The sequence below is a fragment of the Ornithodoros turicata genome, chromosome 2, assembly GCF_037126465.1.
Source record: "Ornithodoros turicata isolate Travis chromosome 2, ASM3712646v1, whole genome shotgun sequence".
Taxonomy (NCBI): Eukaryota; Metazoa; Arthropoda; class Arachnida; order Ixodida; family Argasidae; genus Ornithodoros; species Ornithodoros turicata.
In genome coordinates this window covers 29,823,338-29,839,854 of record NC_088202.1, presented here as the reverse complement: position 1 = coordinate 29,839,854, position 16,517 = coordinate 29,823,338, and the positions used below count along the sequence as shown (strand labels likewise).

Below are 16,517 nucleotides of genomic sequence, written 5' to 3'. Positions count from 1 at the left end.
TTGTCCGAAAGATCATTGACATCATCAATATTAGTGAGAAACCATAGACAGTTCCATTGAAGGATCGCCATAATATAGAAAATGAGAAACGTGTGCACAAGAGGCGTTTTCGTGATAGGGAAGATACTACTGTGTAAAGAAACTTTCATTATTTCTTCTTTGGGGGTATTATGGGCTGCCTCGGAGTTTTTTTCCGAGCAGCCGCAAGTTCCTTGGGCGATATATCGGGGAGTGAGCCACTCCCCGAAATACTGCTCTTAGGCTTTCTTTGAGATTGTGAGCTCACGCTCGCGAACGAGCCTTGTGAGCTCGTGTCATCATCGCATTCCATGGAGCTTGCCTCCATGGTTTGCGATGACGAAAGTGGCGCCTGTGAGAGTGACGCCACAGAAGAGGGTTGAGAAGCTGTGGTTACAGTTATAGGAGGTGGTGTTTCAGAAAGAGGTGAACATGTTTCTTCACTTTGTGTTGTGTTCTCTGTCTGTGTCGCGCATGAGATCATCTTTGGTTTCTCTTTAACGACAGACGAAAAGGACTTCTGAAACAGGAACGGAGATGCCTTCTTTCTGGCTTCTGGGTAGCTTAGTTTCTGTGTGATTTTGATGTGCACGACCTCTTTCTCGAACTTCCACTTTGGGCAGGATCTCGAGTACGAAGGGTGGTCACCTGCGCAGTTGACGCAGTGATCCGGTCCTCTGCACTCCTTGGAGTTGTGATCCTGCTTGCTGCAGCGAGCACAGCATGCAGATCCTCTACAAGCATCAGAAGGATGGCCGAAGCGGTTACATTTGAAACACCGAAGCGGATTAGGGATATATGGCCGCACCTCTGCGGTCAGATACCCTACCTTCAACTTTTATGGTAAAGTCGGGCAGTGAAATGTGAGGATTGTGTTGCGTGTCGTTATATATTCATTGTTTTTCCTGATTTTTATTTTCTTTACATCAATCACCTTCTGTTTTTTTTAGATTTTCCAGAATCTCTTCTGAAGGGACATCGATGAGTTCTACTAGCGACACCACACCACGGCAAGTATTAAGAGTCCTGTGCAAGGTTGATGTTATGTTTATTCCGAGCATTTGCTGTGTATTCAGTATGCGCTCACAGTCGGCTTCCGAGGTGCATTTCAGAAGTAAGTCACCCGATCTAAGGCGCTTGATTTCGGTCACGTTCTTTGACAGGGATGCCACCGCCTTCTCAATGAAGAACGGCGACATTTTCCCTAGTGGAGTGCTTTTCTTAGTATCAGTGCTCACACTACTGACAACTATGTATTTAGCTTGGAAGGTGTCGGACACCTCTTTGAAAACTTCGGTCCGCGGACGCTTTCCGCCCGCGATCAAGGAGTGAGAAGAATGCTTAACCATGCGATGTTTAAGAAATGAATGTTCCCATTGGTCACCCACACTTCACATTCATACATGTGGGAAGGTCCCGGAGTCTTAAGGAAAACCCATCGGCCGGGGCTTGACCAAGACCCCGACCGCCACCGTTCAAGGCTTCTACCCTTCACCTTAAATCCCCTCGGCACGGTACGGTTAACACCTTGGGACTGGGGGCTGGGGTCCGTGGTGGCGCCACTCACCAAGCACCAGCCGAAGCCGGTGCCCCCTGCGGGGCCTATGTGTAAGAACGCTTGTTATTTGACGTACAACTAAACCAAAACCAAACGATGATGTCACGTGCAATCAAAAATGAAAACTTTATGGAAGGGTCTTCCACTGCTTTTTTATGTCGTCAATGAAATTAAGCAACTACCTTGGTGGTGAAGGCGGTAGCGTGCTACTTCCGAGTGGTCAGCCTGCACGCCTGACGGCTGCTCGAGGGGGGGGGGGTTCGTGCAGATACTTGCAGCATGTAGCGACAGACAGCGCGTACTCGGCAAAGCAAGTAAGTTTAAGCGCGCGAGCCACGTCTACATCTGCATTGTCATCGTAATCGTCACATCGCCTCACGTGAGTTGCCTGTAGAATGCGAGACGCTTGTCAGTCCCTGTGAAGGAATCATCTAGTAATGATCATCAGGAAACAGGAGCCAATGGAAGCCGAATCACAAGATTCTCAACCAGGTATGGTACAGCTGCGTATAGGACTAGTGAAATGGAATCTGGCTTTTCTCTGACGCTTCTGGGATTAAAGGGACTGTAAAGTGAATGGTAAACCTTTAACATGTTCTGAAAGCACACTGTAGCTTGGACGCTCCAGATGCGTATAGCTCTGTTGTACATTGAGCTGTGCTTAACAATAGAATTTCGAGATTTGCGAACTCTAAGACGCGGCAACCCACAGGCCACTCGAGCTTGAGCCCTGTACCATCCCCGGATGGAAGCGGATATCCGCGGATATCCGCAAGATACTTGCGGATTCGGAGGAAAATTCAGAACTTTCTGCGGTGTGTGGATCGCATGCGGATACGAAGGCAGCGGATCGGATGCGGATATACCATGTGCTGTAATTTTTCCACCAGCAATTTATTTGTATTGCGCTGCGACAGCGAGCGCATGCTCGGGTTCACCTTTGACCATGCACGGCCAAGACGGAAGAGAAGGCATTCTGGCATCTCGAACCGCGCGAGCACCGAAGAGGTAGCGTTCGGCGCGTTCCAGAAGTCTCTCTATAACGCGTTTGTTGAAATGTTTACCTTTGCTTGTCGTCGTGAGTCGTTCCGTGACAGCATGGAGGCATCCGAAATTATACCGACATATGCTTCCGGCAGTCTTTAGCGTCCTCCGAAAAGTGCGGTTTTGCGGATCGGATGCGGATGGTGCGTTTTGGTCAGCGGATCGGATGCGGATGTAAACTGTTGTGTGTGTTGCGGATGCGGATTGGATGCGGATAACGGTTGCGGGTCGGATGCGGATTCCAAAAATCTCATCCGCGCAGGGCTCTAACTCGAGCTCATCTATTGAGAACAGAAGCAACTTGCCCAGCTGGCAGTTCGTGACCATGAACGTGTGATCTGTGGTCGTAGCTGGACATGGTGCATCCCGGAACGCTACAACGTAAACCAGACATCAGTAGAAATCAGTAGACACAGGATGCATGGGGCCGGTTTGTACATATCTTGAAGCGAGGCGACAGGAGGTGAAGAACAACAATTTCGACGTCGATGTCTGTGTTGTTCTTCACCTCCTGTCGCCTCGCTTCAAGATCAGTAGAAATCGTCTGGATGCGAGGTTTTGCACATGGCAGGAGCACGAATCCACTTTCACAGTTTTCATCTTCTATAGCGTCAACCGTATATGACGGCTTTTTCGACGGAAAACCGGTCACCGTCACCGGTTTTCCGCTGAGCCTACGCGAACAATGGGTACGTCACAAACTTCCCGACGATAGCGGAGGGCAGAAATCCCGCGAAAGGCGGAAGCGGCCGCTCGACGGCAGCTATGACCACACAGGGAAATGACGTCAGGTGCCCGCTCGACGTGCGGACGCGGCGGGCATTTCGGATGCCAACCTGGGGAGCATTCGAAAGCTGAAGTCGCCGTCTGTGCGAATATGCCTTGACCGCAATAAGTTCTTCTGTGTGCCACTACAACTTTCTATGTGTAGCAAAATATCGATCAGTTAATTTGAAGTCTATATTTAACAGACTAACGAAACGTCCGCTTGGACGAAGTCCGCCGCTGTGGCACCGTCCGCTGCAGTGAAAATCTGTGCATGCGGTTTGTCCCGCCGTTTCTCCGCCCAATTGTCGTGCCGGTGAGCAAGTTGTCCGTTTTCCCGTCGAGAAATCGTCGCATGTGGTGGTGCTTAGTCACTCTACTCACGCCGAGACCGTGGATAATGGCAGAGGAGCAGACTACGCGGAGAGAGAGAAGGGCCAAGAGATGGTCAAAGAGGGCCAAGAGATGGGTTAAATGCGAAATGTTCTTAATGCGGAAGAGATCACGAACTCGATGAATTTATCGCATGCAGTGTTCTCACAAGCAGTAAGCATTAAAAAAAAGCGAGGTAAAGTATGAATAAAAAATCACGATCATCGTAACAAAGCTTATTATTCGGCTAAGCAACAAATGGGGTAAGAATATTTTAGAAAGCATCCTTGTCAAAAAATGTACCAGTGAGGTCGAAATGATAAGAATGAAAAAGCAAAATGACAGACAGGTACGCAACCTGGTCAGGAAAAATGCATTTCAAACCAAGTCTGATTTGCTCCTTTCACGCTTCGTGAAGTTTTCATTCTTCTGGAATAATCCAAATTGGTCTTCCCTCTTCCTGGCCTGGGCCTCTGTATTCTGTGACACGCACATGTCGTGTTAAGATGCTTTTAAGTTCACGGTTAATTGGAGTTAACGTCGAAGTTGGTACGTCCTCCATCATGAACAAAGCCTTAGTCTGGGCAGCGTAGAGACGCAAACACGCACGTGGTGTGCCTCATGTGCGTAATATTTGTTTCAGTGTTGTCTCTCATACGAGATGTTTCTCTGTGTTACTCAGAGCCTCAAACTCAGGCTTTATCCATGTCTTCTACCAGTCGACGTACACCATACGTACACATACACCGTTATGGGCAGAGGATTGTGAACAGGTTATTCACGAAAAAGCCGATGACTGCCGGCTCCAAGGGACCCTCCTGATTAAGGGTCAAGGTTGCTACCCTTACACCACACTGGCATGCAGTATTGTATTTGTCCCTAGATGGAGCTCGCCTCAGCTCATTTGCCTATCTGTTAAAGAGGTGATGCACAGCGCGCAGATATTCTCACAGCCGGGCTACAACAGTTTAAACCGAACTGCTCAAGAGTTGGTGGAATATGTCTAATAGTAATGAATGACCGCTCTCGAATGCGTTACGTAGTACTTCAATATCACGTGGCGCCTGTCGACCAATCCGGTGCGGCACGATCGCGAAATTACCAGTCTTTGAAATTCGTTAGTACGAAAAATATGGACTGAGAGACGTGATGGATCCCCCGCCCCCCGTGTATATCATCACAAAACTACGTTCTACCCGGTGGTACATTTCAATATGTTGGTTGCATTTCACTTAGCAGTACTTTGCTAGAGAACGATTACATTACATAATGCCATGTGTTTTCAGGTACCAGTCAAAAGTTGGAACTGCACGAGAGGGTTCTCGTAAGGCAGAGTTCCCGTCGTCCCGAGGGCTCATCCATCGCCATCGCACCATCAGCGAAAGATGGGAGGTCGAGGAAACAACAGCCACCAAGGAAGCCTGAGAGAAATAGCAGTAATGATGAGGCATTATCCCGTGGAAGGGCCAGCAGGTAATTGGCGTTGGTATCAGAATAGACTGCCGCTGTTCAGAAGTTGCTCCATGCAGAAGCACAAGTGTTTTAAACATTTCCCTCGCCAAAGAAGCAAAGTCCAGACAAAGTCAAAGCTCCGAGTAGCATTCTTAGCTTTTCGGTGATTGAATGCGGTATGAGGTGGCAGCCATAGCGGGGTTTGAATAGACAGAACAACAACAACAACTTTATTTTGAGATGATGAATGGGGAGTTTCATCGCCAGGGGCGATACTTTCCCCCTATTGCTACTGGTGATGTGGAGAATAAAATAATGAGCCCCTTCACAATAAGGATCCTATTGTGTCCAAAAAGGTCAAAAGAGCTTTGACGGCAGAGCGTTGGTGGGCTGGATGTGGCTAGGGACCAAACAATTTTGATATAGAGAAAGGGCGAGAGTCTAGATGATTAAGGGACCCAGAGTGCGCGGTTCGAGAAGGTTGGTAGTACGGCCAATGAAGAAGAATGTGCTCTAGATGTGTCGCAATGACTGAATCGGGGAGAGTCAACTTGTCTGAAGCGGTAACGACACTCAGCTGTAAAAGCCACATCGAGTCGCATTCGATGAACAAATGCAGCGTCTTGACGAGAGGTGTTTCATGGCATGCGGTAAGCGAGCGTTGGGTCAACTCTTCTCAACATAGGGAGGAGATGTCAGTTGTCCATTGGCGGGCAGCCATGGGTGTCACGAGACGTCGAAGCATGGAACGACGGTCTCCTCTCAGCAGTTTAATACGCGTCTGTCTACGGGATGGGAGAGTTGCACCTGCGTCGCTGTCGGCCTGTTCATTCCCTACGACACCACAATAGGCCGGAACCCACTGTATAACCAGACTGTGCCCTGCTTCGTATACAAGGCAGCAAACCATGAACACATCTGTCACTAGGGCAGCGGATGGGCCTTGTATGCCATAATTTTCAATAGCCTGCAGTGCAGATTTTGAATAGGTGAACACTGCCCATTCCCTCAAGGTAAAATCAATGATATATGCTGCAGAAAGGAAATGATGACATTAGAGTTCAGCAGTCGTTGAGGTTGGATGCGAAAGGCGTCGTCCTTCCAATACACTTTCGGATGGTATGACGAATGCCGAGGCGGGCTTGCCATTTCTGGATGTGCCATCTGTATATGTTGCTGCAGACGTGGAAAACCTCTCGTTTACCAGAGCATAAAAATGAGCTCGAAGGACCTGAGGGGAACCTGATCTCTCCGTTCCAGAAGGTTCGGAAGACTTACGAAAGGTGGGTGGTACCGGCAGAGACATGAGAACTTCCGGCGGCAATAGGGCGAAGTACTGATACTAATGCAAAAAAAGCTCTATAGAGAACTGCAGATGCACAATCATGGAACGGAGTGCCAGTCCCATATCTCACCAGCCCTTCCTGACTTAGAGAAATAACCGCGGACTAGCCGTGGAACTATTATTCTGAACCTAAATGGGCTTGAACTGTTCTAGTTTCTTCGCCGGTTAATGGACAAAGATCAGGGCTGTCATCTGGCAGCGCGTATATCACGTGATCAGCGCGGCATTCTCTCGGTCTTCGGAAGTGGGGTAACAGTACGTTCGGTTTGCACAAGCGGCCGTACACGAGGCCGCCGCCAAAAAAATGCGTAGTTTGAGGACTAAATGCATTGCCACAAAAAATACTCGAGAGTAAATGCACGGGAGTAAATGAATGTCAAAGAGAGGAGACTGCATTTCATGCTCGGCTCTAAAAGCACCAGGGACATAATTCGTGTGCATGCATGAAAATACTTTGAATCATATCGTCAGCCGTGATATATCGAGTGATATAAAATCTTGCGAACATACATACAATCTAAATCGTTTCACACCTTTAAAGGTGTAAAATAGGTGTATTTACAAAGATCACACCCCTTTCACACCCTACAACTTTGTTTTGGAAGTTCCTGAGGGTGTAACTTTGGTGTACTACACCCTCAGGGGAAATATGATGATAGTGTATTGCCTGGGTGTAGAAAGGGAGTATGTTTGTTTTCGTTCACATGAACAAAAGTAAATATATACAACAGGGAACAGGAACTTACATTACAACAGTGCATGGCCTGGATTTACAACAAGTCTACCATCTGGTAATACATGCAGATTTAGAAGATCGGTTGAGATAGTGCTTCAATTTCTTAAAACACGTTGCTCCTCATTGCAAGACAAAACAAATACATGATAGTGCTCATCATACTCAACTGTTGTTAATGTTTGTATGAGAAAAATGGTATCAGAGTTAATAACATGTATGCCTGCAATCTCAATGAACACGGGTAAGTCCCCCTCTGAAGATTCTTTGGCAACAACAGCCAACAGCAAATGTGTTATGATTATCAACTGCACTTTTCACATAGATTATAGATTCTGCGTGAATCTACTGGGAACCATCAGTAGATGTGGCATTTCTGATGAAGGGCTGCGACCACACATACATTTGATAAAATTGATGTCTTCTTGCTAATGAACAGGTTATGTTCTTAAAATTTCTTTCTTTCTTTTGTTTTTCTAGCAACATCTTTAAAATGCTGGTGTTTCCCTTCGAAATGCGTACAACCATACAGACAGGAAAGGACCAAACATCATGATGAGTCGCGGATAATGAACAACGTAATGCATTTTACAGGGGTTAGATATTTGTGGGTACAACACTGCAAAGCCTTGAAGAAACGAATAAATGCAGCGTTCTAAGTAATGAACATGCATATGGGGAGGTGCCTGCTCATGAGAAGGTCTACAGTTTCACGAAGAGCTATATACAGCTGCCATGCTTCATTGCCATGCACAGCTGCCATGCCATACATGATTGTCTATACATATTGTCTCCATACATGATTTTCATACATGATTGTCCATACATGATTGTCTGTGCATGTTTACATACATATTTAATCACCTTGATGTGCATACATATATGGACCTCAATGTGATTATACGCATTATGCTGGTAATTGTGAATACAGTTACCAGCTTATTGCCAAAACCCAGCAGTTTTATTCGGCGTTACACCCTTTACACCCCAATTGCCATGAGGGTGTTAAAATACACCTTAAAAGGTGTGCGCCATTAACATTTTGATTTACACCCTTTAAGGTGTAAAACGATTTAGAGTGTAGGGCACAATTTGCGAAGAAAGAAGCGTTGGAAAAGTTTGCTGAGCTATACAGCCTTATGGCATCAAATTGACCAGGAGCACATATTTACGTAGACTGTTGCATTCGGAAGACCATTCGCGAAGTACAGTCACAATTTGCAGTCCTGGGGAGTAAACTACGGGGTTAGGGGACTGAAATGGGGAGCAATTGCTGTCTATGGGACTAAAAGCTGCAATTGCTCCGTATTTTACTCCTTTTTTTCTTGCAACTGTGCAACTGTGTCTGAGTGAGTTTCGTCTGCGTGAAAGATTGTGAAAAAAGTGCGGTAGTAGAAATACTTTGCACGGAACCAAAGACTACACGGGTGAGCGTCGATGAGTTGTTGACGTCAGTGTAAGACAGAGAACCGGCCTGGGGCTGATGGGCACACATTTTTGTTTACGTTTATATGTACTTCGTTCAGTCAGCATACCAGTGGGTATTTTCGCCTTGGCCTTCTGTTCAGAACGTGGGGGGTAATGGTACACAGTACTGACCTATAACCCCGTTTATATACGGCGCGCAACCACAAAGCTTGCTTCGCAGGAAACTACCAGAAAACAGCGTGCCTTGTGGTGATTCGCCTGTCACGCGGCCCAAGACTCAAGGCCTAGTGGATGCGACTGAGATCTTTGCCTGCTCGTTGTCCCAAGAATCAATGCTTCATCCTTCCATCGTCTCCAGTGCTCCAGCAACTTTCCCGCCAGCTCGCTCCATGCAGTCTCTCATCCAAGTGGAAGACACTCGAAAGGCAATCAGTGAAGGCTAGTTTATTCAAATAACCACACGCGCGTGTTCCGAAACTGAGGCCATTGCGATTTTTTGAAAGAGAACACAAAACTGTATCAAGAATGCATATCTTACCGGATTTGGTGACTTGACTTGTAAGCAAAAGTAGTTTCAATTCCAAACTCGTGGGAGTCGTCATGTTGCCTTACACTTGTTATGTCATACTAGGGGTTGGTGTGGATAGCCAACTGACCCTTCTGTGGCTGACGCTCATAGTTACACCACCATGGTGGCTGCAATATTCATTCGGAGTCAAAGCAGGAGGATGACTGGACCTAAATAAAGACAACAAACAGCTGTCTTGATGAACTCGGCGGAAGGACATGCATGGTGTTTCTGGTGCATGCATTTCTGTGCGAGAGGTGCTCCCCGCCCTTAATATCCGTCGTCTATACTGCACACATTTCCTAAAATTTTTCCGAAAGGGACTCCGTCGAGAGTGCGCTTCGAAAGCACCTGTCACTGTCGCTCTGCGTGTGCCTCCCTATATGGTTTCTCCTAGGTAGTGAAATCACTCGCAAGAAAACTGCAAACAGCATAACCAGCTACTTCTCCGTTTACAGCCGACACGCCGCCGTACCTGCTGTCCACTCTGGCTAAGATGGGGTCCGTGCTGCTGTGTTGGTACATGTTCCTGGTGTCCTTGGACTTGATGAGCCTGGCGTTCCGCCTCTTCGCCGGTCGGCCCGCGGGCAACGCAGTTGTTCACAGCGAAGTCATCAAGAACCCCGTAGTTGGTGTACTCATGGGCCTTCTGCTTACGGTGCTCGTGCAGAGCTCTTCCTCTTCTACTTCCATCGCCGTCACGTTAGTGGGATCGCAATGTGAGTGTTTTATTCGCAAGGTCTATATTGTTAGAGAGTCTGTCAAATATTACACCAGGGTAGCTAATGTGGATGTCTCCCGTTCAAAGTGCTGACTGTGCATGACGCTATCCCAATCGTAATGGGTGCCAACTTGGGAACGTCTGTGACGAGCAGTGTGATGGCGTTGGCTACAAGACGGGAAGAGCCCTTTCGACCGGCTTTCGCAGCAGCTGCCGTTCACCAGCTTTTCAACTGGCTAACGGTGCTACTAATCATGCCATTTGAGCTCTCTTTCGGTAAGAACTCAATTAAATACAAGTGAATGGTCACCCTTGTTGACCAAATACCCATCGCTGCATAGGACCGAAATGCATCGCAATAGAAATTACGTGGCTGGAGCTCCTCGAAGCTCCAGTCGGGGTTCTACTGTACAAATCGCAATTAGGCTTGTTGAGGCTAGCTGAAGTAAACCACCACCATTGTACCATTGAGGCTGAAAGTGCTATGATGCTCTTATGTCACGCAGTGATTTCTACCCGTGCCCTGGGTTCTCGTGCAATTATTTAGCCGACGACCCTGTCGAATCGCCGAGAATATTTGGAAAATTCGAGTGTGCCTTTCATAGAGGCGTGGTTGACAAATACCTTGCAAGAGAACAGAATTTAGAGAGAAAAAAGGCGCCATAAGCTCTACTTGTTCACGTTTCACTTGCAAGGGACACAATGGTGCTGCTTTCCGTTGCTGAGAACACTTTCGGTCGGGAACAGCGCTTCGTGCGTCAGATGAAATCTGAGAAAGATGTTGATGGCGTGGCAAGCACTAATCACAGCGGGCAATGTAACTATGACTTCTCACTCCCAGCTTTCCTTGAATGGTCTTCGAAACTGGCAGTTCAGGCCCTGGACCGTAACCACAGGTTGAAGCGCTACGATCACGTACGTGCACTCACGAGGCCACTCACCAATTACATTGTTCAGGTAACCAAAATGTACAACTGGAACCGTATTTTAACTCATGCTTGCTCGATTCTCTGTGCGGTTACAGCTGGAGAATGTGGGCCCGCAGGATGATTCCGACGCAGCCTCCGTCAACATGAGCACAATCCGAACCTGTTGTGCTACAAACGGCAGCAAATGTGTTCAAGAATGTAGGTCCCACTTCGAAGACATTGTGGTAGAACAGTCCTTGCTGCTTTTGCTCTAATGTCTAACACCTATATGGAACCTACTGAAACTGCTGTGACCTTGGATACTGTACAAAACAACCAGCGACGTAGTGATCACTGCTTTTTTCGTCTCACATATACATTGTCAGAGCTCGGGACGTGCATTATGTGGTTTATTATACTGTGCGAAATGATTATCCTTGGACGCTTGCATGCACCGGGTGTTACCCTATAAAAGTCTACCTACGGTCTAAGTACGACAGCACAAAGCTATAATGCGAAACGTGTGATTCCCGTAATCGAAATATTAAGATAGCGGTGTTGCGAAGGGCAGTTGAGGCGCTGCTCCGCAGACGGCGACGCCACCAGCCGGATAGAAATTGTTTTTTCGCATTTTGCTCGTGGAATGAACAACGTGAGCAAAATGTGAAAACCGAATTTCTATCCGGCTGGCGACGTCGACGTCTTGCACGCGCCCAAAGAATTGCACGCGCCAATTTGCCGACGTAATTAGCAGTCAACCAAAACGTATATAGTTTACAAACTGAAAGACAGGCAAATAACAGTAGGGAGACGTTTCTGCCACAGCGACACGTCTCCGTCTGGACAGCAGCGTCGCAACTGCCCTTCTTAACACCGCCATCTTGATTGCTTTGATTACGGCAATTGCAGGTTTCGCGTTATAGCTTTCTGCTGTGCTGCTGTGTATCTTCTAAATTTACCAGAATTGAATTGAATGTCCTTCAGAGCTTTATACGTAGAAAGCACAATATTCCACTTCCACTGAGTAAGTGTAGAAGCGCGACACGCAGGCGGAGTGGGCTTCTATGGGGCAACACCCTGTACACCATCAGAACAGCTCTCCAAGGCTGCATTAGGAACCTGTAGTTGTGTGTATACTTCACCTATAAACCTCACCATTATTATTCAGGTAGGAGCGCCTTCACCACCTTTCGCATGGGAGACCAGTTGTCTGGTTTGGTCTTGCTATTTCTGGCCTTTCTTCTGTTGCTCGGGTGCCTGACCGCGATGGCCCGTATTTTAGGCACGGCCACCAGATTTCAGCTGCTCCTGGCTATCACCAAGTTTTCTCCTGCATCACAGCAAGCATCTGAAAGAGATACGTGGTACGCATACCTTACTTCCGGAGTCTTTCATAGCCAAATCCTAAATTATCGCCTTATGCAAGACGTAGGGAGGGAGAGGCAAAGCCTTATTCGGTCACTCCTCACCTTGCATGTGTGAAATATCTCCTTACAGCTGCGGGCGTTTGTGCTTGGAAGGCTACATCTGTCTCTGCCTCGGTTTGCTCATGACTATGCTTCTACATAGCAGTTCGGCGCTGAGTTGCATGGTTACCAGCTTGGCGAGCGGAAATCCAAGCGCTGGTGGCCTCGACCTCCAGCAGGTTGTCTACCCACTTACCCTAGGGGCGAACGTTGGCACCACTACAACGGGTAACTTTCCTTATTGGATAAGTCTCTCGTTAGGCCATGCCTGAGTATGCAACGGAGGTATGGGACCCGCACACAATTACACTGACGGAGAAAACAGAAAAGGTACAAAGGTTTGCCGCTCGTTTAATTTTGTCACGTTATTCCAGGACAAGCTCAGTCACGGAGATGCCCCAAGAATCAGAATTAAATCCCCTGCGTGCCCGTACAAAATCAAACAGACTAAAATTATTCTTTTTGTGGTATAATAGATCATTAAACACAGATGTGGACAAATTTAGGTTTCCATCTCGATCTTTAAGACATACACACTCCCAAATGGTAAGACCCATAACAGCACGAGTAGACTGTTTTAAATATTCATTTTTTTTTCAGAAACCATAGACAAATGGATTTCACTGCCTTCTGATATAGTTGAATGTAATACTGTCACTGAATTTTTGAGTGCTTTGTCACAGTGTGATATACTAGGTCCAATAAGTGTCTAACAGTATGTACAAACAAATAAATAAAATAACAAACCTCACTCCCTCATCGATCTAATCATCATCGAATTGTTGATCTTTGGAACATGCAATCCCTCTTTGGTGACTGTACATCTCCGTTTCTCAGTGTTTCATCCTCCTAGGAATTTTGGCTGCGCTGGCGGGAGACTCTGCCCAGAGAAGTGACGCCCTTCAACTGGCTCTCTGTCACACATTCCTGAACGTGTACGGCGTGCTGCTCTTCTACCCCGTCCCATTCATGCGCTTTCCCGTCATACTCGCGCACAAGTTGGCTAACACAGCAGCAAAATATCGCTGGTTCCCACTGGCCTACTTGCTTCTACTTTTCATCTCGCTCCCATGCGTCGTGCTCTTCATGTCGTTCGCTGGGACGCCCTTATTCAACGTGCTCAGCGTGCCTTTCCTGGTCGCCATAGTATTGCTCATCGCGCTGCACTTCATCCAGAGGTTGTCGCCCACATGGTTGCCAGCCTGGTTGCGCTCTCTGGCGCCACTCGACCGAATCGTCGAGGGAAGGCTACTGCAGAGATGTCCTCTACTGGATGCAGTCCTGAAGGGCAGCATATGATTCGTGACTTGATCACGCCGTCTTTTTAGGCGTGCGATTTATCTATTGCACGCGCCAAGTACGTTTAATTAACACGTAATTATAAATAAATGTTGGCGCATAAGCTATGACCAACCACTCACTGTCCGTTTGTTTACGTAATATGGGTTAAGGGTTGCAGCACGAAATTCTCCAAGCTCCACCTCCAAGCTCCGGTTAGGCCCTATATCCCCCAAATGCCCATTTCCGCCGACGTCCCAAATCAACCAAAAAGCTCATTTCATCCGAAGAAATGTTCCGGGCTTTCGGTTGATCTGGGCACGGAGGTGGTAGTGACCCATATCCCCCAAATGCTCTTTTCATCCGAGAGGCCAGAACCACCGAAAGCGGGTTACTTGAAGGAACACGCTTCCCCCGCTTTGTCAGGGAGAGGAGGAAGGGTGAGCGGTTCTTGGGTGTGCGGGAATTCAATGTACTTCCTGCAACTGACTCAGAAGTGAAGTTTGCCAAGGAAAGGTATTATTGATCGCGTTCAAGAAGTGATCCGAGGGAGAATTCGAATTCGGATCCCAGGGGAGGGATTCGGAAGGATCAGAGGGATCCGATCCGAATAGATATTTTTTCCATATGAGTGACTGGAGTCCAGTCACGGTGTAGGTCATGATAATGAAAAACGAATAGTAACAAAGCGCCCACGGCACAGGTCCCGAAAAAGGTTACAAAAAGGACCTCCTCCTTTACTTTTCTTCTGTTAATACAGTTTAGACCAGTGATGGCCAGTAGTTACTACATGTAGTTAAAGTACTAGTTAAACTTCCTGATTGCTTAAAAAGTAGTAAAAGTAGTAGTTAAAAAGTAGTTATCAACTACTTGCAGAAATGTAGTGGCAACTACTAGTTAAACTACTCTTTCGAGTAGTTAACTACTGTAGTTAGGTTACTGCAGAGGCCAACTAGTTCCAATTTTATCGCAAGCTTTACGGCACTATTGTGCTTCCGACTTTTACCTTGAGCTTTGCTTGATGAGAACGGAGGTGCAGAGCAATAGACCACTTCAGAAAATCCCAGTGCTCTTTGCGCACGCATTGCATCCTGGGCGCTTGCTGAGTAGGGGAACGCAGAATAATCCTTCAAGTTTCTCTTTCGGTGACCTTGACACGTCGTGGACAATGGACCGGTGGGAGAGACATCGAAACAGCCAGGAGGCCACCCGTTTCTTCCGTATTAGTAAACTCCCACAGTTCAAAGAGGCGCTAAGCACTCTGGGATTTTCTGAACTCGTCTATTGTGCCGTGCATGTGTACTAAACCTTCACTTTTATCACTGCTTGTGATTCATATTTAGGTGTCCATGAACACTATAGAATGGGATTGGTGTTGATGGACAACGTTAAGTAGTTATAAATGTAGTTAAAATACATTGCAGCAGTTAAAGAAGTAGATTTAACTACCTCCCCTGAAAAGTAGTTGAACTACCAGTTAAACTACTCCATCGCGAAGTAGTTAGTAGTTATAGTTAAACTACTGTAGAAGTAGTTAGTGGCCATCACTGGTTTAGACGTTCAGAAAACACTCAATTAACCGGCTGAAACAACCCCTAGAAAAAGCTTGCAAGCAGTATGAATGCATGAAGCCAACATATCGTCTGAACTGTCAACCTCCTCAAAAGGCGCTTGAGGTTTGTGTGTGTTCCGCCGTCCCGCTATATGTTCCACCCACAGGACATACCATTCCCATCATGTTCTTTTTCCGTGTCTCATGAGCTAGAGAGCGGATTTTCAGGCATATGCCTTTTCGTTGGGAGTCGTACGGATGATGCCTTTTGATGTTCTAAGCACGAATCAGGTCAAAGGGGACCCATTAGTACCCGAATGTTAATGCCTTTTTTGCCTTTTTTTTTTTCGATTAGTGCCTTTTTTGAAAATGGACGCCGATAAGTGCCTAAATGGGCACTTTACTTGCTGTTTCGTGTTTATTTGATAGTTTTTGCAACGAAAAACGGGGACACGCTTTGCCGCGCTACGTCACAGAATGCAAGTGTCTTCCCCTGTGGCAGAAAATAGATTATTTTTCGCCTGTATTCCTTGTACACGGTGCAACACCAGGTCTGCCCTTGCAGCTGTGCTTAGTGGTGACCAGGGCATGGCTGTATAAACTACTCACAAAGTGTAATTAACTGACAGTTACATGACTCTAAAAGTAACGAAATTACAGGAAAAGTTACCTATAGACAGAAATGCACCTCAGCTAGTCAGTTACTCGTGAAATGTTATTGAGTTACCTTTCAGTTATTTCCATCTACTCATTTTCAAGGTCACCATATGTAAAACTTTGACATACAGCGTATCATACATAATACTTATTGAAAACAAACTTCTGGAACGACCCACAACGTGCTTGGCAGTCGCGCTGATAATGCTGATAAATTTGTTCTTAACACCAGGACATTTTAAAGGTTATCATTGGAATCACGTTCCGCGCCAGGACCTAACACACACATGGAAACTCGATCGAAGAAGTAACTTCCCTAAGTGTACAAGTTACTCGAAAAAAGTAATTAAGTTACAGTTACGGATATATGTTTCAGTAAGTATTTGGTTACAATAATTAGTTACGCAAAAAGTAGTTACTTACAGTAACTCAATTACCTTTAATGAGTTACTTTACAGCCTGGTAGTAAGGCTCCTTCTTCTCCCGGCGATATCTTTCCCGAGTACCCGTGCTGTTACCGGCATGCATCGTCAAATAGGTCGACGTCGCGAGGCCGTTTTAGGCATGTAGGACAATTCGTAGACAGAATTTTACAACGGAACACGTTGAACTGGTGCTTGTCTTCTACTGTCTTCACGCTTTCAATAAGAAG

The 16,517-nt window shown here is 46.6% G+C and overlaps 1 protein-coding gene across 1 annotated transcript; it reads left to right on the top strand.

The window, feature by feature from the left end:
• Positions 1–1,938: 1,938 nt before the first annotated feature.
• LOC135383288 (sodium-dependent phosphate transport protein 2C-like) lies at positions 1,939–13,794 on the top strand. The gene is made up of 10 exons (XM_064612810.1): positions 1,939–2,068; positions 5,044–5,230; positions 8,936–9,153; positions 9,742–10,002; positions 10,092–10,280; positions 10,846–10,961; positions 11,029–11,135; positions 12,085–12,276; positions 12,410–12,606; positions 13,232–13,794. Exons 1-10 carry the CDS (start codon positions 2,014–2,016, stop codon positions 13,675–13,677), a joined length of 1,968 nt encoding a protein of 655 aa, XP_064468880.1. The 5' UTR covers positions 1,939–2,013; the 3' UTR covers positions 13,678–13,794.
• The last annotated feature ends 2,723 nt before the right edge of the window (positions 13,795–16,517 follow it).

What these genes read in the sequence shown, in the direction of transcription:
- LOC135383288 (XM_064612810.1), top strand. Translation starts at nt 2,014, where the DNA reads ATGATCATCAGGAAACAGGAGCCAATGGAAGCCGAATCACAAGATTCT. An exon ending in AAATGTGTTCAAGAATGTAG is followed by an intron (nt 11,136 to 12,084) that starts GTCCCACTTCGA and finishes TTATTCAGGTAG; the next exon opens with GAGCGCCTTCACCACCTTTC. An exon ending in CGTTGGCACCACTACAACGG is followed by an intron (nt 12,607 to 13,231) that starts GTAACTTTCCTT and finishes TCATCCTCCTAG; the next exon opens with GAATTTTGGCTGCGCTGGCG.